This window comes from Melanostigma gelatinosum (assembly GCF_949748355.1).
Source record: "Melanostigma gelatinosum genome assembly, chromosome: 11".
Classification (NCBI taxonomy): Eukaryota; Metazoa; Chordata; class Actinopteri; order Perciformes; family Zoarcidae; genus Melanostigma; species Melanostigma gelatinosum.
This window is the reverse complement of record NC_136644.1, coordinates 23,539,115-23,565,516: the sequence shown is the minus strand read 5'-3', so window position 1 is coordinate 23,565,516 and position 26,402 is coordinate 23,539,115. Positions and strand designations below refer to the sequence as shown.

General features: G+C 44.0%; 1 protein-coding gene across 1 annotated transcript; it reads left to right on the top strand.

Annotated features, from left to right (window-relative positions):
- Positions 1 to 877: 877 nt before the first annotated feature.
- kcnh1b (potassium voltage-gated channel, subfamily H (eag-related), member 1b) lies at positions 878 to 25,491 on the top strand (the record flags this gene model as incomplete). The annotated part of the gene is made up of 11 exons (XM_079278889.1): positions 878 to 950; positions 5,651 to 5,774; positions 5,950 to 6,056; positions 6,827 to 6,955; positions 7,384 to 7,502; positions 9,384 to 9,776; positions 11,688 to 12,117; positions 17,672 to 17,871; positions 18,025 to 18,277; positions 20,992 to 21,188; positions 24,649 to 25,491. The coding sequence occupies 11 exons, from the start codon at positions 878 to 880 to the stop codon at positions 25,489 to 25,491; spliced, it is 2,868 nt and encodes a 955-aa protein (XP_079135015.1).
- Positions 25,492 to 26,402: the final 911 nt, after the last annotated feature.

The following is a 26,402-nucleotide window of genomic DNA, read 5'->3' as shown; positions in this document are numbered from 1 at the left end:
CCGGTTCTACCGAGTGTCTTTAAACATGCATTATCTCTACTGACCAGCAGGGGACGACTCCTCTTATGAGAGTCTATGAGAAAATGACTCTACTTCTCTCTTGATTTATTACCTTAGTAAACATTATAAACATGAGTTTATGGTCTCAATCTCTAGTTTAAAGTCTTCAATACAGCGTGATGTTCATTTCGTAAATTATGGTCCATTTAGAGTCAAATAGACTCTAGAATAGACTCATCGGTTGCAAAAAAAACCAACATGGCGATGGCCGTAATCCAAGATGGCGAAGGCAAAATTGCAGAACTTGAGGCTTCGTAAATTTATGACGAAGTTTGACAACTCGTCTGGAATCCTGCAGCTAAACTTCTTCTTCACTGACATGCCAACACATAATGTTTTGATGACGTCGGCTGTGAAAGCGTCTGTTGAAACTCGTCTTTATTTAATCAGACGATGCTCCGCTGCAACTACAGGGATCAATATTCACATATGTGTTTAGAGATTTGGGTGAAGTGACCCTTTAATTACAACGACTTGAGTGATGTAAATTATGTTTACATGCTCTCTCTCTGTTTCTTTCTGTGTGCCTCTCTCTCCCCCCTGTCTCTCTCTCTCTCCTTCTCTCTTTCTCTCTCTCTCTCCCCCTGTCTCTCTCACGCTGTCCTATGCTCTCTCGATCACAGCCAGCCTCACCGTGGCTCATCACGGAGCTCGTGCTGCAACCATCTGCCAATAACAAGCCTGCTGCGAGAGAGAGAAAGCGCGCGCGAGAGAGAGCGAGCAAGCAAGCAAGGCTCCTACTCCACAGCGCGCGGGGCTCGTGCAGCATCAGCTATGTGAGCGGTGTGGAAGCAGCTCTTCCTCGCGCTGCAGGAGGATGGCGGGAGGACGGCGGGGTCTCGTGGCCCCCCAGAACACGTTCCTGGAGAACATCGTCCGCCGGTCCAACGGTAGGATCCGGTTCTGTTCGGTTTACACACCTGGATTCAAACGTTAATAGCCTGTCTGTTGTGTGGAATGTCTCGTGGTTCTGTTCGGTTGTGTCATCATCAGACAGCTCCTCTGTGATAGCCTCTTAGAATTTAAGAATAAATTCATTACCTTTATTTATTTATTTTACATTTTCATATAAAGCCCAGTAGCACTGTATAATTTTTTTAAATGAATATTCATTAACCAATATTTACACCTATATTTTAAAACTAGCTAATATGTTTTGATGTTTTTTAGCCTGAAGTTATGCACCTTGTCTACCTGCTCCATAGTTAGCCAATGTTTAACGTTACATTTAAAAACTAACTACATATTTTCATGATGTTTCATACTCTAAAAGTAGCGTATTTACCTTAAATCCAAGCAGTAAATGTCCTTCTTATGTCAGGCTATACGCCTTGCATACGCTACATTTAACAATATAAAATGATTTAAACAATTAGCCAAAAAGATCATCAGTAATTATAAATAAAAACATTAGTCAAGCAAAGATACCTTTTGCTAATCGACAATGAAAGCAATCGCTAATTGTTGCCCTATGTTACTTTATATGAGAAGTTTATATAATACATGTGAAGATACTTGTACTCTACTTCCACGAATATTTAAATAAATATTCTGTTGGCTCAGCAGTAAAAGGAAAATCTCCACTTTACTGTCCTTCTGTTGTCATTTAATAGGCTGATGAATACTGCTGACGATTACGTTTTAATATGGCTTTAAAGTAAATGTGATGTTCATGCTGCTGAAAACAATAGTGAACACCAACTGTATACATGTAAAATATTCTTCTTTTAAAGAACCAATCACGAACCATTAAACAGTATTTAAGGTAACAAACAAAAGAACTGAGAACCTGAACCGTTAAACTTTAACGGTTCAGGTTAAAGGGTCGCTAAAGGGTCACTTCCCCTAAAATTGCACGAAAATTTAACGAAACGCATTTTCTTACTTTCCTTTAGTGACATCTTTCCATGCAGGTTTTATTTGGCCAATACAATGACGGCGAATATAATTTAGTTTGGGCTGCTGTTCCTACTCGGGGTGAGAAAAACCTTTAAATTAGCTTTAAATTCATAGTAATCTGAGTTTTATTACTCTTATGGGACTAAAAACATCATCGACATGAGGCATGTGTGACTGATTATGGTAGTCACACGCATCAGTAGGAAACCTACACTGTAAAAAGTGAAGTGCTCACACCGTGCCTGGTTTTTTGTGGCTCCTCAGCGTCGGTTTAGTTCAGCTCTGTTCTCACATGTTCATCTGTTTCTGCTCTTTTAACCACTTTTCTTTTCAACTTTTCAGTTTGGACATTATCACATAGACAGACAGGTACAGACCAGTGTTTCCACATACTGTCGTGTACATGTATCCCTCTCCATCCACTCATGATTATACTGTGTATATATATATATAATATACAGTATATATATGTATGTGTATATATATGTATATATACACGTCTACACACTGTATTTAAAAGACAACAGCAGCTATTTTACTTCATTGATTTTTATGACAATTTAGTTTCTTAAATCTCTAATTCCAAATCAGAGTTTCTCCAACTTTTCTGGCTTGTGACCAAATATTATGTCCTAAAATGTACACGCCGTGATCCCAGCAGTCAGCAGAACAACATTTCATGTGATCACAATAAATAGCGAGAGCACAAACGAACATAAAGTGGAATCAACTCCTCTGTGACACAGCGTTAATGAACTCTAAGATGGTTTAATGGACTTTAATAGATTATACAGATGAAGCTAATACTGTTATCTCAGAGTAACTGGTGAGAAAAAGGTTGCAAATAGTTAAGCTTAGCATTCTGCTAACTGTGCATCACTGAACTGCTTCCCTGATATTGTAAGACACTCTTTATGATGAGTCCGTACTCGTTCTTTTGGGTTGCCTTGCAGTGTAGGCAGCTGCTGTGAATGCTGGAAGAGCACATTTTTATTTTTCCTGCAGGATAGTTACAGGCATCCAAACGATTACACGCCCTCAGTTTCTCTTTACTATCCGCGCTCGGTTTCTCTCTCAGGTGTGAAATTGTCTGGACGTTGAGTCAGCGAGTACGGGTCAGCCAATCTGTTCCCGTTGGTTAATGTTCATTTTCACAAGCAGCACAGATGTATTCAGAGAAACGTATAAGTTATTCAGCTATTGTTAAGAAACGTGCTAGCCAGCGTTAGCTAACGTGTACAGAGAGTTATTCTGCTCTACAACAATGCGTCATCATGTGTTAACGAGCACAAAAGAGGTTCAATACCTGCAGAACGAATGACGCTCCCATCAGCCTCAGCTGTGCTTGCTACTTGTTAGCATGCATGCTAATAGTAACATCGTAAACATCAGTATGTTAGCATTGTCACTGTGAGCATAGTGGCATGCTGGTGTTAGCATTTAGCTCAAAATAGACTTTTAATGTGTTTATATCCTGAAGACGATTCACTGGTCTGTAGTCTGAAATATGTCCCCGAAGGTAGCTTAAATCAGGAACACACACACACACACACACACACACACACACACACACACACACACAATGGAAGTATAGAGACATTTATCTCCGTCAAACACATTTGTCCTGTTAATCTCATGCAGTTAAATGAGCAGCAGCTCACGGCTGTTGGGTTAGCCTCAGTCAGGCTGCAGTGTAATTCGGTGTGACGATAAACTACGGCTGAACAAGCCCATTAGCATAACATTCTGCCCAATTCATCCCAATTCATGAAACTAAAGGATGCGGTCAAGCCTTAAACTCTGGACAGCTGCCAGTGGCCCCGCGATGCTGCGGTGTTCACCACACAATAGGGAACAATTGTCCTCATGGTGGCGCTAGAGGGAAGGTGAGGACACGTTTTAATTCATGTGTTCATTTATCACTTCACACACTTAAATCTCAGCTCCGCGTGGGGGTTTCGGGCTGACTGACATTTTTGTTTCGTCTTAAGGACGCTCAATAAGTCACTATTATTGGTAATGCACAGGATTATGTTGTAATAATTAAATATTTAATCAAAATGAATAAATACATTAGATAATGAGTTAATACAATTCAGAATTCTGTAATATTTGTCAGTGTTGTCATACATCATCATGCAGTTCAGTGTGAGTGACATCTGTTCGTTGTGACTGTGTCGTGTGTGTGTGTGTGTCTCTCATCCTGAAAACAAATCTCCATCCTGAACTTTGTGACATTAACTCCTCATGTATTTTGCATTGGAGCAGTCGTGTAGTTAAAGTCCTTTGGGTTGTTTTTTTTGGAGCACGTTACAGCCTGCAGGCTGCACAGCAAACATTATCTTCTCCTCTGCAGGGATTCAACTCAAGCCGTTGTTTAAAAAATGAACGAGAAAGTGTGAAATATTTAGGAAGTCATTTCTAAAAGTGGAAGTCTTAGAGTGGGAACTGGGGAAAAACACAACACTGATACACAGGAAACAGTTTAGTTTATAACATTCATACAGCTGCTCGACACATGCAGCATATCTATCAGCTTCAGCTATATTATTAAAATACTTTACATTCAATTCATTTGGCAATAACTTTGGACAAAACGCCAGTGAAACGGGTAAAGAGAGCCGCACACTCGTCGTCTTTTCTTCTTCATAATTCTGTGAAATGTGAAAACACAGACATGAGACGCATGTTGACATGATTCAGTGCAACTCACACTTCCCGAAGATGTCCTTACCTCCGATGTCCGTCCAGAATAGTCGTCCTTGTTCTCAGTCGAAAAGTAATCCAGTAATAACTGCAGCTGTGGTGATAACAGAGGTGTGGAATAAAATGACTGACCAGCAGATGATGGTAAAACCGCCGCTCCGACAGAAACAAACGCAGTAACAATGAGGCTTTAAACCGGTAAACGCTTGAATTTAATTCAAGGAATAAGTCAACACACACACAGACTGAGATAAACCTTCCTGTGCCGCTGTACACTAGTGTGTGTGTGTGTGTGTGTGTGTGAGTTGCTGCTGGTGGTCTGTGATTGGCCGTTAGCTGTTTGTTCTGTTGTCTGAACTGAATATTAATAACAAAACGCAGTAAATATTAAATCTTGTAAACTTTAGTGATCAGCTACATCACAGGTGGATGGGTGGACAAATAAAAAGATAAATACATGATATTTGTCTGTGTTAGGGCTGCAAGATTATGGCTTCAATGACAATTATGATTTGCTTTATATTGAGGACACGATTATTAATCCCAATTATTCATTAGTCTAAGTCTAAATCATTATTAATTAATTAGACAATAGACTAGAGCTGCGGAAATTTGTCTAGCACCAGTTAATTAATTGGCAAGAATTTTACAACAATCAAGCAATAGTTTAATTAATTTAAAGCAGAAATTCACTGGTTTTCTTACTGTTCTGTGACACTAAACTGCTCGTGTTTATTGGACATTACAAGACATTGTAAAATGTCACCGAGGACTCTGGGAAGCTGTGATCTTGTATTTAAATACGGACCCAATGATTAATTGAGAAAATAATCGTCAGACTAACGGATAACAAAGCTAATTGTTAGCAGCCATAATCGACTGTGCGGCCCCACCATGTGTATAAAAACATGGTTATGAAACGTGTCTGTCATGTAACGCTCTGAACTGGGACACATTGTAACCTGTAACTGGTTTCCGCGGTCAGACACAAACTTCGTGCTGGGGAACGCTCAGATCGTGGACTGGCCGATCGTCTACAGCAACGACGGCTTCTGCAAACTGTCGGGTTACCACCGAGCCGAGGTGATGCAGAAGAGCAGCACCTGCAGGTACAGCGACTCACCTGCACACTGCTGCTGCTGCTGCTGCTGCTGCTGCTGCTGCTGCTGCTGCTGCTGCTGCTGCTGCTGCTGCTGCTGCTGCTGCTGCTGCTGTTGTTGTTGTTGTTGTTGTTGTTGGACCGCCGGGACGGAGAGTCTCATCGTGCTGTGTTTGCTCCTGCAGCTTCATGTACGGAGAGCTGACGGATAAAGACATGACTGAGAAGGTTCGGCAGACCTTTGAGAACTACGAGATGAACTCTTTTGAGATTCTGATGTACAAGAAAAACCGTGAGTACTTCACGTTTAAAAAAAAAAGTACTGCAAATGTCCCGTACTAAAGGTGACAGGGGGACTGGAGGACATAGTGAGGAGGACAGGGGAAGAGGACAGGAGGACAGAGTGAGGAGGACAGGGGAAGAGGACAGAGTAAGGAGGACAGGGGGACAGAGTAAGGAGGACAGGGGGAAAGGAGAACAGGGGGACATGGGGACAGAGTGAGGAGGACAGGGGAAGAGGACAGGAGGACAGAGTGAGGAGGACAGGGGAAGAGGACAGAGTAAGGAGGACAGGGGGACAGAGTAAGGAGGACAGGGGGAAAGGAGAACAGGGGGACATGGGGACAGAGTGAGGAGGACAGAGCGAAAGGAGGACAGAGTGAGGAGGACAGGAGAGGACAGAGGAGAACGGGGGACAGGGACACAGGAGGACAGGAGGATGGGAGGACAGCAGGAGGAATGCCTGATACTGACTGATGTTTGTGTTCTTCATTCTTTATAAACACTCAGGAATATTATGTTATTGACATATTAGATTTGTTTCCAGTGAGATATTAATGAGTTCATATCGTGACTTTGTTTGTGGTAAACATTACTGTTGCTGATCTAGAAACTACATTTCCCAAAGAAACACCTCCTCCGTACCCAGAATAGGCGTCGCAGCACGGTGAACCGTCTCGCTTGTGGACGTGCGCTGTGGAGTGTGTTGAGTTTTGACACGTAGTTCTTGGAACATCAGACTGACTTCCTGTCTGTGTGTGCTTGTGCTCGTGTGCGCTGCAGGGATGCCAGTTTGGTTTTTCGTGAAGATCGCTCCAATCAGGAACGAGCAGGACAAGGTGGTCCTGTTTCTCTGCACCTTCAGTGACATCACCGCCTTCAAGCAGCCAATCGAGGACGACTCTGTAAAAGGTTATTGTCCTTTTTTATACAAACGTTTTTACAAGAGAGCTAAAAGAGTGATTTCTTTCTTGTTGATTAGTTTCTAGTTGCTCGTCAATCAAAAGACCTTTTCTGGCCTCGATACAAAAACACTTTTACCAGCTTTTACCGATCTCATACTGTAAAAAATAATGTAGTTTTTTGTGTTTCTTATGTAGCATATAAGGACTACAACTGCATTTTGTTGTACAATGACAAGAAATTAACCTTGAAACTTGAACAATATTCGAAAATCTGACAGCAAATGAGACATTGAGTTGTTATACATGATGTGAATCGACAATATGACGGCAAATGAAGGCTTTAACCCGGATGTTTCTACAATGTGGACGGTCAAAACCCTAAAGAAGGACTGGTGCTTGCTGACGCGTCGTGTTCTTTTATCGTGTGTTTGACAGGTTGGGGTAAATTTGCCCGTCTGACGCGAGCGTTAACCAGCAGTCGAGGAGTTCTTCAGCAGCTCGCTCCAGCCGTCCAAAAAGGAGAGAACGTCCACAAACACTCACGGCTGGCAGAGGTGAGATAATTTCTCCTCCTCAATAATCATGTTTTAATTTAAATCCTGTCTGCTGCATAGAAACCTTCTCCTGCTGAAGGTAAAATCCATTTTTTTCGTTTGCTTTAGATTTAGCAGGTGGTTGAAGCTGATGTTTTATAAATGAGGGCACTTTACCTTGGACTGAGCCGTAATAATGTTGAATACAGGATGACGCAAGAGAGAACTGATGCGTGTGGAAAAGCACTGTGAGCCGACAGTGTTGCTGTTTTCTTTCTGTCGTGAGATAATAAGTACTTTAAATTGATCTGACATCCTGTTATTAGGGCCGTGTAGGGCCGTGCTGAGGGTGGGCAGAGGGAGAGGATGCTGAGGGAGAGGATGCTGAGGGAGAGGATGCTGAGGGTGGGCAGAGGGAGAGGATGCTGAGGGAGAGGATGCTGAGGGAGAGGATGCTGAGGGAGAGGATGCTGAGGGAGAGGATGCTGAGGGAGAGGATGCTGAGGGAGAGGATGCTGAGGGAGAGGATGCTGAGGGTGGGCAGAGGGAGAGGATGCTGAGGGAGAGGATGCTGAGGGAGAGGATGCTGAGGGAGAGGATGCTGAGGGTGGGCAGAGGGAGAGGATGCTGAGGGAGAGGATGCTGAGGGAGAGGATGCTGAGGGAGAGGATGCTGAGGGCGGGCAGAGGGAGAGGATGCTGAGGGAGAGGATGCTGAGGGAGAGGATGCTGAGGGTGGGCAGAGGGAGAGGACAGCTAGAGAATCTTCACCTCCTGTAGTAACAGAATGTGCAGCAGGTTCTCACCTGAAGAGCTGTTTCATCAAATAGTTTGAAAGCTCTGGAGAATCACTGTGGTTTGACGATTCAAAGGACTCCATTCACCTCCATTCACACCTCCATCACCCTCGTTGGTGTATCTGAGCGGGTGAGATGAGGAAGAACATTAAACAGTGCACACTAATGTTTGCACACAGTTTACTGTGTAATCTCTGTTTTTGTGGAATTATTTGTGTGTCTGACATTTTGTCTGTTGCACATGCGACAACAAGAATATTTTATGTATCGAGTTAATACATAAATAAAAAAGAGTGCCAAAGTATGAAGTAGAAGGCATCATTTTGCAAATTGGAAGTGAAATCAGATGCAGTATATTTGATTATTTTAGGAGACGGATGACATTCACAGCAGCTGATGAAGGAACACCGTCCTCTGTATTTTAAGCTTAAAGTTGACACGTTTTTTTGTGCTTTTTAATTCTTTTCGTTCACCTCTGTAGGCGTGCGTTGGTCCCGTGTTGCTTTGTGTCAATCTGCTGCCATTTTGCCCGACAAGCTGCGGAGGAATAAATATCCTCACGGCTCTTTGTTTCAGAGGATGACAAATGAAATGTGTTCGGTGTATTTTACTGTATCAGCGCTCTGCTAACAGGCTGACACATTCTTCAGCTGTAATCAACTGACTAATCTTCCCAATAACTGCACAGCGATCATTTCTGTCGGCACGAATGAAGACGGCTGTCATCGGGGCGGTTCACTGGGGTGATGCTGTTTGTACCGACATTAGTAAATTAAGATATTTGATTCTCACGTTCATTTACTTATTTCATACCAAATACCTGGATATTGATATTGCAACTACATTGTAGGGTCGACTACTGGTGCTTCACAAAATATTTACACAATGAGATTTTTGATAAATAATCATTAGTACTGTTGGTATCAGGACTAAGTGGGTAAAGGACATGTTATAGAACAACGAGAATAGCCGACAATTTCCAGTTTTGATATAAATTTGGTTAAAATGTAACTTGATCTTTATGAGGGTTTGGTCTCATCGTGAAGTTATGAAAACTCTGTGACCAAACCACAGCCCGATGCTCTGTTTACTGCGTCTGGTCTCAGGTTCTCCAGCTGGGTTCAGACATCTTGCCTCAGTACAAACAGGAAACCCCGAAGACGCCGCCGCACATCATCCTGCACTACTGCCTCTTCAAGACCACGTGGGACTGGGTCATCCTCATCCTCACCTTCTACACCGCCATCATGGTGCCCTACAACGTCTCCTTCAAGACCAAGCAGAACAACGTCACGTGGCTGGTGGTGGACAGCATCGTGGACGTCATCTTCCTCGTCGACATCGTCCTCAACTTCCACACCACCTTCGTCGGCCCGGCCGGGGAGGTGATCTCCGACCCGAAGCTCATCCGCATGAACTACGTCAAGACCTGGTTTGTCATCGACCTGCTGTCCTGCCTGCCTTATGATGTCATCAACGCCTTCGAAAACGTCGACGAGGTCGGTGGACTTTCATTCATCTCTTAGATGCTAAATAACAGCCTCCATGAAGTGCAGTACAGTCTGTATTTTATGTAACAATAAATGGAGTAAGAGAAAAAATGCAGAACCGCAAAAGTCAAAAAACATAAATAGAAAATTCACAATAATATATAAAGGAATATTATAAATTTTACAGATTTGTGCAGGAATGTGCAAGATATTGACCAATGTGTCAAATAACAAGTATTGTGTATCAAAGCCTGATATCTCTTCTTCCTCTGTGCCACAGAGCTCCATTGTTGCCCAAAAACTATTAGAAACACGTCAATGAGCCTCACTGTTGTTCCTTCATCACCATGAACACACACACTGTAGTTTATTTTGACTCAATCTTACACACACACACACACTCACACATCGTCCTGCTGCCACAAACACTCACTCGAGCACCAAATAAATTAATCCGCCGCTGAAAATAGTCCCAAGCAAATGCACTATTTCCTCCTGTTTGTTTGATAAAAACTACAAAGACCAGCTGCTTTAGGAAATGACTGAACCTTTTTTTAAACATGAAACTACATACTTTTTAAAGATTTACGTTTCCATTAATCAGGAAGTCTTCAGAGACGGACTAAAACACCGTATAGCGTTGATTTATTAACGACAACATTCATCTTTAACACCAGCTATCATGCATGCGCGTGGCCCTGTGAGTGAGTTGCAGCTGCCTGTGAGGAGGGACAATCATATTGAGTGTCATCAGGACCAACACAGGACACAGATCCTCAAGTGAACTGTGCTGCAGCCACAGTCTGCCCAGCCGAGGCATGAAATGAAAGAGGATGCAGCGTGACTGCAGGAGTCTAATCGAGGTGATGGAGTGGACCGTTTCACATCCATCCGATCACTTCCCGGCATGTAATGACTCCTATAGGTGCGGAGAGGAAAAAGGTCACGACTGAGCACCGCTGACGAGTCACAAATGCAAAACGTCCAGCGAAGCGTCAGAGTAGAGGGTAGCAGGGCTGACACCTTTTGGTCGGTCGGTTGGTCGATATGCTCTCATCCGACCAAATTCTCACAATTCTCGACAAAGTATTTTCTGAGCAGTTTCTAGATCAGAAGTGCTCGCCATCCAATCTGCATTAAATATGCGTGATTTTGGGCATTTAAAAAACGTCAATTTTAATGTGCACCAAATCGGTGTAAAATTGCTGTAAAAATGAGTGTGAGCGTGTGAATGGCATCCTATACGACCATCATTCTGTTCTATGCCCTCATAAACTTTAAAGAATTTGTAGAGGCGCCAACACAATGTTTATTACAGATTATGACTGAAACTGCTCAGCTGAATCTCAAATTGATCTTCAAGTTCCCAGCTTTCAGATGATGCTGTTAACCTGCCATCTCCCACTAAAGCCCCCCCCCCTCATATAGATCCACTACTGCACACTTTAAATAGATACTTAACACTTTAATAACTTTATTCTATTGTACTGTTTCTATTGTCACCAAGTCAAATTCCTTGTTTGTGCAAAAAAAACGTTGCAAAACGTTTGTGATTCTGATTCCAGGTTTAAACTGCAGAGGAAGATGGCAGCAGTGAGGCTCAGCTGTAGAGCTTAGAGCTATTACAGTTGTAGTTATTATTAGAGTTATTTGTGTTCGCGCTAACAACAGCTGAAAAAAGTAACGTTCGCTCGGGCGAAGGTGCCAAACTTGTCGCTAAGTGATGAGCAACTGGAGGAAGACTTTTGTGTGTGAATCTTGACATGTAGTGGGCAGAAGAGTAGAAAGGTGCTCTATAAAAGTCCATTTACCATTTAATAGATATTTACCAATAAATAACTTATTTTCCCTCTTTGTGTTCTTCATTATCTATTTCCTCTTCTCCTCATTTCTTCATGTCTTCCTCCTCTTCCTCTCCAGGGGATCAGCAGTCTCTTCAGCTCCCTTAAAGTGGTCCGTCTGCTGCGTTTGGGTCGCGTCGCCAGGAAGCTGGACCACTACATCGAGTACGGTGCCGCCGTACTGGTGTTACTGGTGTGCGTGTTCGGCCTGGCGGCCCATTGGCTGGCCTGCATCTGGTTCAGCATCGGAGACTACGAGGTGATCGACGAGGACACCAACAGCGTGAGGACGGACAGCTGGCTGTTCCTGCTGGGAGAGACGGTGGGGACGCCGTACAGGTTCAACACCTCGGGCTTGGGCCGCTGGGAGGGGGGGCCCAGCAAGGACTCGGTCTACATCACCTCGCTGTACTTCACCATGACCAGCCTGACCAGCATCGGCTTCGGCAACATCGCGCCCAACACGGACGGAGAGAAGATCTTCGCTGTGGCCATGATGATGATCGGATGTGAGTCGTTTCCTTTCATAGCTGTCGATGCGGGCCAGTCGCTATAATTATTATATGTCGATTATATAATAAGCAGTCGCTCTAATTAAATTGCGATCATGTGCGAAATAAATAGTTTTCGTTTTATTTGCACAGAGCATGTACAACAGCACAAAAGCAGATGACAGAAGTAAAGCAGATGTCGGGAGGGGTCAAGCGGAACGAAGCAAGCGGAAGAAGCATTAAAGAACACTTAAAGCCACATTTATCTCTTTATCTCTTTATTTATTTATTTATTTATTATCAGTTCAGGGCAGAGTACCAGTCTGTAAACATCTGACATATTGGCACCTTATTATTCTGGCCGAACATGTAAGTAACCAGCTGCCTCGTTTAAGGGACTTGATGATCTGGACCTAACGGAGGTGATTGATGACGGCATCACCGAGTGTCGCCTCCTCCCTCTCTCCTCCGTCACTTTAGTTTCTCCTCTTTGTTCCCAGTCTGAGACGCTGACAATAGGAGTTTGTGTTTGTGTCCACCTGATGAATTTAAGCCCATTATTCGCTCTGACTTGGGTCTCCACCATCTCCTGTTAGAGCCATGAAGAGGGTTGTCTTGTCGTCACTCTCAACAGTCTCTTCCACCGTCAGAAAAACAACACAATGTGGTGTTTTCATGGCAGATGTAGCTCTAAGGTGTAGTTGTGTTTTTCAACACACAGCTGTGTGTGTGTGTGTGTGTGTGTGTGTGTGTGTGTGTGTGTGTGTGTGTGTGTGTGTGTGTGTGTGTGTGTGTGTCGGCTCTGCAGCTACACAGATGTCTGATGGCCGATCCAGCCATAAGTTCATGTCTCAGAGATGCTTTCTTTATTGAAGGCTTCTGTGTTTTGTCACCTCGTCCGGCTGGTGTTGCCGCGCTGCAGGCGTCACTGCAGCATTTTGCTCACACGCTGAGAGTGTGAGAATAGCAGTGATGGAAGAAGTATTCACACCCTTGATTTAAGTAAAAGTAAGGTATTAACTACTTAATGTATTACAAGTAGAAACATATCTCCTGTGACATATACGAACATATTATATCATTTGTTTATTTCCACTCTTGCATTAATGTAATAGCAGATTTTACTATTGTAGTTATATCTCATTTTGAACTAATAACTAATATCTTCATTATGGATTCATCTGCTGATTATTTTCTCCATTAATCGATTGATTGTTTGTAAAATGAAAAGCCGTCACAATTACTCAGAGTCCAAAGGTGACACCTTCTCAATGTTTGTTTAGTCTGACCAACATTCCAAACTTCTACATTATTACGAATACATTACAGTTATTATTACATTATTAAAAGAAATAGCGCACACTTTCACATTTGTTAAGCTGGAACCATGAAATGTTCTTCCATAAAAAAACGACTCAAACCATATGACTTTATTTTTCTGTCCATCAGCTAATTGGTTAATTGTTTCAGCTGTCTAAAGCAGTCCTTAAATAAACGTACGTATTATATGTATTGCACCGCTGCTGGACGTGAATGTCTTTGTTTGCACCGGCTCTGACACACTGATTATCAAACATGTTTCAGATTCACCTCCGACTCGCTCTGTCTCATCACCGGCAGAGATCCGCGTAGAAACGCTCCGGAAGCAGCTTCTCCATTTCAGCCGACAAACGTCACCGGCAGCAGCTCATATCAGCTGTCGCTGATTGTGAGAGTAACTTGATAACGGTCCAAAATTAAACTTGGCTGTTGTCCGGTTAAAGTGCTCTCTGCGAGCCGGTGTCTGTGTGCATAAGACTGTGAATGAGGGAAGAGGCTCCACTCTGTACAACCGCGAGTGCTTCTGTGGTTCCAACAAGTCCAGCAGAGTGAGACGTCTTCTCTCCGGTGCACCGCAACACGTCAGTTTCAGGAGATGCAGTCAAAAGGTTTAATTAGCAGCAGTGACCGGAAGCATTTTCGGGTTTTCGGGTTGTCCGTCCGTCCGTCCGCTCCATTCTTGTGAACACGATATCTCACGAAGGTCTTGAGGGAATTTCTTCAAACTTGGCACAAACGTCCACTTTTCCAAATGATGAACTGATTCAAAATTTGGCGTCAACGATAAAAGTCACTGTGACGACAGTAAAATCTTGGACCATAACTCAAGAATTTATATGCTAATTATGACAGTTTCACACAAATTTCTAACAGATTAAAATGATGAAGCGATGACATTTTTGACAGACGTGGATGTAAACTGCAACTCGACTGCGAGGCGGTATTTGTAGTTCATGTCAGATCAATCATGTCAACCTTCTGTAGAGTCAGACAGGGACCAGGAATCAGAGTGACTCACAGGGATTTAGTAATCTGTGCTGTGATCCGTCTGCGTGTAAATAATACACGAGTTGTTTTTACCAACTCCCTCGCAATGTGTTGTTTATGTTGATGTTAACATACAGGAATCATCATTCTCATCGCTCCAACCTTTAAACCACACAGACATAAGTGTGTGTGTGTGTGTGTGTGAGTTAACATGAAGGACCTTGTTCAACCTCCAGACGTCGGGGACCGCGTCCTCCATCCATCTTTCCTCTGCAAATTCAACGTCACTTCCCACAATCCCTTGGGGCTTCCAGCTCCGGCGCTTGACGCTTTAGTATTGTAACACCGAGTCGGTGGCACCAGACAATAGAAATATGACATGTAACCTTCATCCCTGACCACTTTGACTTGTTTTAAAAAACATCTGCCATGGTGGCAGGTGACCTTTACAGATTCAGAGAGGCCTGTCTGGTGTCCTGACAGACGGACGGCCTCAGCGGTAGCAGTTGTTTCCTCAGCGATGTTATCTGACGCGGTGCGCTCTGCCGCGGTGGAGTTCCACACTGAAATATTAACTGGACTGTCGGATCAGCTGCACTCGCGTCCTCCCTGCTGTCTGCTGCAGTCTGCACACCTCCAGCCGCTCAGCACGACGCCTGAGAGCCGGAGGTGACTGATCAGCTCTGCACCGTATTGTCAGACGTGACCGTGTGTCTGAGCCGTGTGGTAACTTCAGCTGTCAACAGCTTTACCAGCCGCGGTAGAGAAGAAATGAATTGGGATCACTCCGTTTACCGAGGGTACGAGGAAATTACATTTTCTGAACATATTCAGGATCCCAAGAGGATGGACTTGCTTTTTGCATGAAAGATATCTTATAATCAATAACTTTCCATGAGATGTCATGATTACATTCCTGCTCTCCCGAGGATGAACTCTTTACATTGTAAAGGTAGACAGTCAGTTTCTAACAGTAAAGGTAGACAGCCAGTAGTGAAGGCAGACAGACAGTTGGTGGAGGTTTCCCAGAACACCTGCAGGTAAAAGCTTTCCCTCACTGAGCTGGAGGACCAAGAGCTTTTAATGTTGACAATTTGTCTCCTTCATCGGAAGCTGCCGTCGCCTCGTGTCACATCGTTAGTCTTCCTCTCACAACCTCTCGATCTTCATCGTCAATCATCACCTCCAGCCAGCGTCACTCGTCTCTCGCTTCAAACAGAACAGGCAGTTTGTTTAAACCTAGAATAGAGGTTACAGTACGTCTCTCTCTCATTCGTAAATGACACAGAATGTATGATTCATGAATAACATTATTTAAATGAAATGAGGAGGTCACAGAGTGTCCAGCGAAAGTAAACTTCTGACCCAGTTTGACTTCCTGTTTGTGAGTGGTGAGCTCTGGCAGTTTGTCCCTCTGGGGCTCATGTAGAGAGGCACTGCTCTGAGGCTGTATTAGGGAGCGCTGCAGTCTGGGCAAACCTTTTGCTTTCCTATTTAGATTCATGAGGAACACTGAAGGAAGCTGAGTATTGGATCAACCCCCCCTCTTGTCAGCTTCCTGGCCCACAAAAAGTGCTGCTGGAGGCTGATGGGAAGCAGTTGCTATGACAGCCTGGATCCAGGATGAGAGTTTAGGGTCATTAGCATAGCAAGCGTGTGCGTTGTAATGCTCGCCGTGACATCAGGACGGGATCTGAGAGGAAGGACAGAAATAGCCATTTTATTTCCCCGAGCATCCTCCATCTGCTTTCAGCGAGACCGGACCAAACCAGGAGATTTATTATCATTATTATGATAATCAATGATTATCTCTCTGCGGCTTGTCCTACATTTGAACTCGCCGCTCGAGATATGGGGTAAACGAGGACTCGTGCAAAACGTTTCCAACGCTTTTCACTGAGTCCAACCAAACGCTTACAAAGTTTACAAAATAATAACTTTTTGTATCGATTCTTTGTATCGATTCCCTACTTTGAGAAATACAGCCGTGTTTCTCTGGGAACAGAATACTGTCCAGTGTTTAAACACGAGCAGCCGATCAAGACCTTTGTCTAAATGAACGCTGTAACATTTAAATCAGGAACTGTCTCATCAAAGAAAAAGTCGACAAGATGATGGAACTGAGCAGCTGTTCAATGACACATTTATGATAAAGACAATCACGAACATGATAAACAACTTGTATATTTTGCAAAGCAATGGAGGCTAAATTATTGGCGTTCATTAGGGCCAGTTCAAGAAGAACATTGTATATTGTATTTGGTTGGTTTGTTTATTATTTAGTATTATTTGGTTTGTTTGTTTGTTGTTTAACTATCATCATCAGTGTGTGTTCTGTTGACAGTAAAGAGAGATTACCGAGGTCTGAAGGTGTTGTTCAGGTGTGAGGAGGATTACAGACAGTAATCACTGTTGCACCGCGAGCTGACGCTGGAGGAAGAATCAAAGACGGGCAATACAAATCTTAGAAACCATCAAAACTTTGGCGGCATTTCAACTTGAATGCTGCATCAGATCAGTCACAGCTATTCAACCGTCAAAAGCCCTTAAGTGCTGCATGAGTGGAGGAATTGATGTTGTTTACACCCGTAACAGTATAAAATAATCAGGTCATTCCATTTAAATTGTGCATTGTCCCTGAAACTACAGTTCTGCCAAGATCACTTTGTATAGGATATCTAAAGGTGAAATAGCTGCTGGATTGGGTTTTTAAATATTTAAATGAGCGAACAGATGTGAGTTAGTTTGGCCGTTCTTTTGTTTGTTTGATCCTGACGCGTTAGCGGCTTCATCATCTTGGTTGTCGCTCCTCTTTGGTCCACATTAGATAAACTGTTGTGATTGAGCCGCTCTGGAAAACTGTCCAGAGCGGAGAGGGGACCAGCACATCTGCCAGAGAGAATAAAGCATGAGCTGGCAGATTGGTCTGGCTCACAGGGAAGCTTGACTCAGCACCATCAGCCACAACCGTTTCCCCTGAAACATAAGCCTGCAACCTCCCGAGTGCCACATAATCTAAACCTGAAGACTGGAGTTAGTTCAGAAGGATTTTATGATTGAATGTTTTTAGTTTTAGTTTTGGAACTTTATAAAGAGCAGCGGTTACACCACTAACGGGTTCAGAATAAGGACATTCTTTTTTAAAAGAGTGCACACTGTCAGCACAGGTTATTGGAAATGCAGAACAGACCTACAATATTGTCAAGTGTCTTCACAGTCCTGTCTTGTCGATGAAAAGTAAATGTTCTTTGCTTCTTGTTGCCAGCGCTGCTGTACGCAACCATCTTCGGTAACGTCACCACCATCTTCCAGCAGATGTACGCCAACACCAACCGCTACCACGAGATGCTCAACAGCGTGAGAGACTTCCTCAAACTCTACCAGGTACCCAAAGGCCTCAGCGAGAGGGTGATGGACTACATCGTGTCCACCTGGTCCATGTCCAGAGGCATCGACACGGACAAGGTAACGCTTCACCACCTGTTCGGATTCTCCACAGAGGTGATTCCCTGCGATGCCACAGAGATGCAGATGCGATGTTACCGCCTCACTGTGTCTGGAGAGAGCGCGGTACCTTGGTTCGACCTCGGTTTGATTTAGTTAGACCTTTGTCTGCAGGTGCTGCAGATTTGTCCGAAGGACATGCGAGCGGATATCTGCGTCCACCTCAACAGGAAGGTGTTCAAGGAACACCCGGCGTTCCGGCTGGCCAGCGACGGCTGCTTGCGAGCCCTCGCCATGGAGTTCCAGACCGTCCACAGTGCGCCGGGCGACCTCATCTTCCACGCCGGAGAGAGCGTGGACAGCCTCTGCTTCGTGGTGTCGGGGTCACTGGAGGTCATCCAGGACGAAGAGGTGGTGGCCATTTTAGGTGAGTTTGGTTCCTCAATGAACGCCTGAACTCGATATAAACCTCCGTCGGTGATGCTGTCTGTATCCTCCGATTTGTCTTTTAGTGATGCTGAGTCAGAGCAGATGTACTCCATGCATCAGCAGTGCTCAAGAAGTCAATTATTGTCATAGTAGATTCATCTTTCAACACTTTTAGAGTGATCGCGTTTATCGAAAACCCAATTTAAGTTTCCAAACTGCTTTTTCAGGCAAAAACAAATCCATATTTACAACCAGATGAAATGGAGAAAACTAGCAAATTCTCAAACTGGATGAGCTGAAACAACAAAATAAGAAATAAAAACATCAGAAAACTGTATTTAAAAAAAATTATATTGTACAAAAACTCAAAAATGTAATCAGAAATCGAACAAAATCAATATAGAATTCCTGCTGGCCAACCTCGTGACGTAGTAAAAATGTTTGAATGTGTAAAATCCAAAATGCAGGATACAACAAAGTACACCTCCAAACATCGAACGGTCAATGAAAGAGTTGAAGTCTCATCGTCAGCCACGGTGACAGTGACGGTGTCTTTGCTAAGAGACTTCCTGTCAGAAACGCAGTCCACTTCTGCCAGTCAGACTCGTCCATCAACACTTCTGTGAGGGTTATGAAAGCTCCCTCAGCTGGATCAAAATAAATAGTCTTTTAGTCTGGAAGTGAGACGCAGAATGGAAACTGTGTTTTTGCTGCCTGCTGACACCACCTGACGCCGGAGGAAACACCTGAGCCCCGAAAACAAAAAAACGGCGAACCCTTCAGAGTCACCTGCCACACAAAGACGCTCCGCTGCTCCCTCACTGCATCAAAACCAAAAATGTTCGCTATTTTTGTCAGCGTGCCGAGGAATCGTGCTCCAGTGCCCTCATTAGCAAAGCAAATCATCGCTGGGTGCAAATCACCCAGCGTGTTCACAAAACTTTTGAGCTCTTTAACTCCCTGGTACATATGCTACAGATTCTACTCCAGTGTGCAGAGACTCGGCTTCCTGTTTGCATGAAACATCTGTGAGGCTCTGATGATGTCTCATTGTCGGTCTGTTTGTAATATAAATAACTTGGATGAAAGGAACCTAATCACCGACTGATCCTCTGACTTCTCATCCATATTTCGATTTCAAAGAACATTAAATGGAAATATGCAAGTTAAGTACCTCAAAGTCTTCCCAGTCTTTGTTGCAGCTGCATTTCCTGGTCTTTGTGGTGCTCTCCATCATATTTTGCCTAAATCTGCATAGCTTGTGACTTTGTGGTGACAGGTCAACCTGCAGTCGCGTTGACATCAAACACAGACCCGTGATTACAGCCTCCCTGCTTCCTTTGGTTGAAGGGATTCGAATCTTACAAACTATAAATTCAAAACCCTATAATAACTGATATTAATCCATTAATTGAGAAAACAATCTGAAGATTAATCGATAATGAAATAATCGTTACATGCAATCCTAACACACACTGATAAACATTAATAAGCATTAATATCAGACCAGGAAAACCTCATCTTATTCTGACTTTGCATCATTGCCACATAACTCCAACATGGTTATCCCCTCTGACTTCTGTAGTCACGTAAATAGAAAGTAAGTACAATGAACTTGTATTGTGGTACCTGTTTGTCGTGGTTGGTTTACATTTCAAACCAGATACAAACACACAAGGAACAACGAGTGATTATATAACATTGGATCGTATGTAGACGTCACTGAGTTATATCTGGGAGACTTTGTAGCACTCAGAAAGCCAGAATTACAACTGAGTGAACTGTTTTTCCCTCTCAGCTGATCGATATTACAACCTGCAGCCTGAGATGCTGAGAGGAAGTGAGACTGACGCCCTCTCACTGGCTTGTTTCACTCCTTTTAAATATCTGCTTTTACCTCCAGATAATTACCAGGAGAGGTTTTATCAGCAGCCTGAATCGCCTTCAGTTCCTCTCTGGATAAATATTTAGACTTTCTCTGCAGGTCTCTCAGAAACGCCTCTAGTTTCACATCACATCAGGAACGATTTAAAGTCCATGTGCTTCGCTTCCTCTTTTGACGTTTGGTTTTCTTAAAGCAGCCGCATCGAAGCACCTCAACACTCCGATGAGTGTGTTTTCGCCACAGCGCTCTGCTGCGTCATTAGTGTCAGCGTTCGTCGCTGTGACCCTCTGATGTGTTGTCATTGATCCGTTTATTCCGCCAGAGGAGACGGAGCTTTGCGTTTGTGGAAGATCAAACTGTGAGATGTTTCCCGGCAGGAACGGACTAATCTTGTTCTCACAGAAACAGTTGTAGAAGCAGAGCAGGTCCTTCTTCAGAGGGGCTTGGAGAACAGAAGAGGTCTCCAGCAGCACTCTTAAAAAAGAAACCGTCACGTTTCCCAGAGAAAACAAGTTGTTTTGACCTTTAATATTAGATGTTAAACGTTGTTTTCTGCCAAAAAAACGACACTTCAGAAAGTTGATTCACCTGTTTCTAATTCAAATGAGGTTTCTAGAAGTGTCACATGTTCCTCTGGAAAGGTTGAATTAAGTTGTATTTTGGTGTGTTGGCAGATGTTCAGTGGAAGGAGATGGTGACTCTCCAGGAGACGTTTCCAGATGTTCATGTGGATGATATTTGACTCCTCAGATCTGCTGTTAAAATGTCGCGGCGGTGAGACGATCCGCGACCCACCTGTCCGTCCGTCCGTCTGTGTGTGTCCGCAGGTAAAGGTGACGTGTTCGGCGACGTGTTCTGGAAGGAGATGACGCTGGCGCAGTCCTGCGCCAACGTGCGAGCGTTGACGTACTGCGACCTCCACATCATCAAACGAGACGCGCTGCAGAAAGTTCTGGAGTTTTACTCCGCCTTCGCAAAACACTTCGCCAGGAACCTGGTGCTCACCTACAACCTGAGGAAGAGGGTGAGTGTGCACCCCTCATCACTCCACAGGCTCATTTAACGAAGACATTTTGTTATCTTTAACTGTACTCTACGGTTGAAAAGTTATGAATCAGATGTTATATTAATTTTTATCCTCCTTTCATTAATACTTTTTTTAAGAGAGATGAAAGCAAATGTAGTTATTGCATTTCAGATTGTCGAAACGCATGAAAGACCATTCAGACTTCTAACCGACGAAATAAAAACACCCAACAAATGCTAAGTTCAGACCAAAGGGAACAAAAACAAGGTGGACGAACATGAATGTGAGTCGAGCCGAGGGTGTTTGAGTCACATGACCTCGGATCGTCTTGCAGCTCGGCGCTGGAGCCGCTCTGTTGTCGTCGGGTTTTTTTTTTTTTACACTGAAGACTTTACACAAGCTGCTTTGTTCTCAGCTCGTCGTCCTCCACACAGTGTGGAGGTGGATGATGACAGGTGGCTGTGTTCACACCTCGACGGATGCAAACACACTCTGCTCTGTTCAGCCCTTCGGTTCAGCTCAGTTAGGCTGAAGAGAAACATGTTACCAGAGGCTTTAAAGCACAAAGATTACAACTTCACCGCACTCTCACATCTGCTACCGTATTACACTTTGTATTACTCTTAACTACCTTTTGTACTTGTAACATGTCAGATATCAGAGAGGCAGAAAGTGAAGTAAATAGTGGAGCAAAATTCTAGAAGAAAAATAAGTTTCTATTTCTTTATCGACCCTTCAGACGACTAAGAACATTATTTGATCGCCATAGGGGAAAGAAAAACATCTGAAATACAACAGGAGAATCATGTATAAACCACACCGCAGACAACATGCAGATGTATAAAGCATATACCACTCAGTGTTCAGTTTATTATGTACACGAGAGAAGTGAGTGGATTTATTCCTCCACACTGGCTGAAGAAAATCTGAATAACTAAATGAATGTTCAGACAGGAAACTGCTGTTTCAGCTTTTTTTTTTTTACAAAATATGAAATGGAACAAATTATTTAAACTAAAGAGACTTTTTTCTTTGGATGAAATCAGATAAAAAACAAAGGAGGAGAGCTTGGAATAAGACGGGTTATAAAATACTTTGATGATAGCGAAGCTTCTCTCTCTCTCTCTCTCTCTCTGTCTGTCTGTCTCTGACTCTCTCTGTCTGTCTGTCTGTCTGTCTGTCTGTCTGTCTGTCTCTCTCTGTCTCTCTCTGTCTCTCTCCCTCTCTCTCATGTGAAAGCCGTCGTGTCCTGTTCTGCTTGGCTGTGCAATACTGACGCTGGTGAAGAGAAATGACCTGCCAGGGCAGCTCTCACCTCCAAACCCTCCAGCTACAGCTGAGGGCAGCATCACAGCACACTCAGACAAAGACTGACCTCACACCATTTAAATCAAGAGTTTTCTACTCCCACGTTCAGCCTCATTTTTGTACCACTGCTGTGGAATCAAGAAAAAAGGAGAATTTGTGTGTTGAGCTGCACGACACACAGCTTGTTCGAAGGATAAGCTTGAACATTTTCTTCCTGAAGGCTGAAGAAATCAGATCAACTCAATAAATGTTCAGCCAGGAAACAGCTTCTTAAAAGTAAAATCAAACCATCAAAAAATCATTTACAAGGTTTAAATGGAGCAAATGCTTTGGGCAAGATGTTTTTATGTGAAGCCAAGCCTGTGTGAACTGGGCACGTTGTGGAAAGCAAAGAATTGATTTAGCTGTCAAAGATGTTTTGGAGGAGCTATTAAAGCGTGACACTGGCCCTCTTCACAACTTTTGGATGTGACAAGTATAACGGCACCTCCCTTCAACTACACTCTAGTTCTTGTTCCAACAAGACTCAAGGAAGTCACTGCACCAGCACATTAACCACCACATGTACAGATTAAACAGACGAGATAGAACATGTTAATTAGTGAGTTTAAGAAGAGCTTCTAGGTGGATCTTTATGCTAAGCTAAGCTAACCTGCCGTCTCATTCTCAGGTCAAAGACATCCAGCAGCGGACAGACACAGTTAGAGACCAACTATGTGAACATAGTGGAGCATTTAGCAGCTTAAGAGTCAGATATTCGCACAGGAGATGGTGGAGACCAAAAACAGAGCTAAAAGAATGTTTGAGAACATGTCAGGTGGACACAAACACCACTCATGAACCACTCATGAATGGTCATGTTGGAGGTGGAAACAAGTTCAACATATCAACGGAAAAGCTGATGACATGTTGTCGTTGTGTTCACTGTTTCTGCTGGAACCAAGCGGGTAAAATAATCGGTTATTGCGTGCTTAACATTTTAATAACTGAGTCCCTGCAGGCTTTTGTGCGTTTACTGCTGAATGCAGCGCAGAGAGAGTGTGTCGGAGCAGCAGTCTGATGTATTGTGTTTGTGTCGGAAGAAACGGAGCAGCAGTTGTTGAAGATCAGCAGTTCTCTCACGTTCCGTGTTCCTCTGTTCTCGTCACCCCCGAGGGCTCTTTGATAGAACCGTCCAGCTGCTGCTGCTTCGTCCACAAGATCCAATTTCTGCAGGTCAGGAGCTCCCCGATTGGCTCAGGGGTTTTAACATAGTGATGACATCGCTGAGCGGGAAAGCCTCATCAGAGGTTAGGAGGTCACATGTAGCTGACGGTCCTACGATGTTAAAGTCATGAAGTTCTCACCTGGAGTGAACACTGGTTATATTAGAGAGGCTGTTGTTACAATGTGTTCATGCAACACTGCAACTTGAAACAAGCTAAATCTGAGATTTTCACTTGATTATATTTCTTAAAGTAAGGCAGGATGTCCAGCTGCCAGACGTCTTGAAATAAGATCAAAAACATTATTGTTTACTGCAGTTAATTCAATTAAAAGCCATTTAATACTACGGGTTTGAATGAGAGTAGTGTCATTCTTGTTTCTAGATAAACGCCACGAGGTCAAAACCTTAATACTTTCCAGCTCAACTGAGTTTTTAATCTGTGTGTTGACCACTGAGCCACCACTTTGGTCCAAACAGCTATTAAATGGATTGGCATGAAATTTGGTGCAAACATTCATGGTCAACAGAGGATGAACCCTACTGTCTTTGGTGGTCCTCTGACTTTTTTATCTAGCATTCTTTTGTTGTCATAGCTAGTACCTCTGCAAGCTAGCTGGCTTTTAACTTTCAACAGGCAAGCAAGCTAATGCTGCCCTGGTGGCTAACAGGCCAACAAGTCTTCACAGTGTACTAAAAGCTTTGTTAGCACGATGTCCGTACAGTGCATAAACCATGTCTGTCTGAATCAGATCCATTGGTTAAATGAATGTGTGTCCATTTTGGGTTTGTAGGGAAGAATCACCTTTCGGGTCACAAACTGTTTTTTGCTCTGTTTGGATGTTAAGTCACAGAAGTCCAGCATCCAACACAAATCCTGCAGCCAGATATTTGTTTGGCATATTGAAACCGTTCTGTTTCTTCTTGTTTCCTGCCTTTTTACAGATCGTCTTCCGAAAGATCAGTGATGTGAAACGTGAGGAAGAGGAGATGTTGAAGCGGAAGAATGAGGCTCCTCTGAACCTTCCTCCGGATCATCCGGTCCGACGACTCTTCCAGCGTTTCCGGCAGCAGAGGGAGGCCCGGCTCGCCACTGAGCAGGTCATACAAAGCGCCGGTGATGTGGAGAAAGGTGTCGTTCCCCTGGAGCCGCCCAGAGGTCCGAAGATCCTGGCCTCCACCAGTATAGTTATGGTGACGGAGAGCCCAGCCACACCCACCACCTCCACCACCGCAACCTCTTCATCCAAGACCTCCAGCCGAGTCATGCTCCACGCTCCGGCCACCCAAAATGGAAACCTGATCGGCTGCAAATCCGCAGAGCCGGCCAAAGCTAAAGGCTGGGGACGATTCAAGGAGTCGGTCGTGAAGGCCGAGTCGTGGAGCAGCGTCTCCAAGGCCGAGTCCATGGAGACGCTGCCCGATAGAACTAAGTCTCAGGACGAGATGTCCCTCAAGAAAACAGACTCCTGTGACAGCGGCCTCACAAAGAGCGACCTCCGCTTGGACAACGTCAACGACGCCAGAACGCCGCTGGAGCAGAGCCCGGTCCAGTCGGACGAGAAGACGGTCTGCTGTCCGATAACGGAGCAGAGCATGCAGGCCTCTTTCCTGGAGATGAAGCGGGAGTTGAGAGGAGACATCCGATCGTTGGACGGTCGCATGGCAGCGCTGGAGTCTCAGCTGGCTGAGATGCTGCGACTTCTCAAACCCAGGAAGTCGCCGGGCTCCTTCTTTGAGATCTCGCGGCCTCCTTCCCCCGATTCCGATAAAGACAGCTTCTCCTAAACTGGACCTCGGGGTCCTCGGGAATCAAACTGGAGGCTGTTGAGCCTCCAGATGCCAGACGAGCTGCTGACTGCAGAGTGAAGCTTTGGTTGACGACGATATCACGCAAAAGCACTTTGTAACGTCGGTAGCATCGCTCTGCAAGACGTTACAGACTGAAATGACGATAAGGCTGATTTTGACTTTGATCACAGACTGTAGAAAGAGTCATGACAGTCATGATGGCACCTTTGGTCCTCAAGAGGGTTTAGACCTTCATATAAGTTTGGCAATAATAAGACATGGCTTTAACGTTGTTGTTTTGAACACTGTGATGAAGGAACTCTCTTCCAAAGGTTCGTCTGGTGGCTTTCACCCATCTCGTGAGGTGTGGTCCACAAAGTCTTGTGCTGTTCAGAACCAATCAACCAGAATCAATCAAAAGAAGGTCAACACACTTCAAAAAGAAGAGGCTGTGATTGATCTCTGTGATTGAAGTGAACAGATTGATTCAGAATCTTGAAAACTGACAAAAACAATCATGGCGTACACTTCACTTCACGTTCAGTCTACTTCACGTATTTTAGGTTGTTTTTTTTTTTACTGATGGAGCTGTTTGGAATGAACCGCTGCATGATGTCATATCAGAGCAATGCGATTGGCTGTTAAGAGCGCCAATCAAAATTCTGTGTAAGTGAGAAGCTGCTGAAGTCGTTAAAGGTTGAGTGTGGATCAGACGTTCAAGCTGGTGTTCAACGGTTTGGTTTGGTGATTCGGTTCGGTGGGATTTCTGAAAGAGAAGAATGTCCCCCACCTCATGCAGACTACAAACACTGTGTTCAGATTTCAGCAAGAAGTCTTTGATGTTTTGGGATCGGTAGCGTTTTTTTTATCCAGAATGAATGTGAAAGACTTGATGCATCGCGGTGACA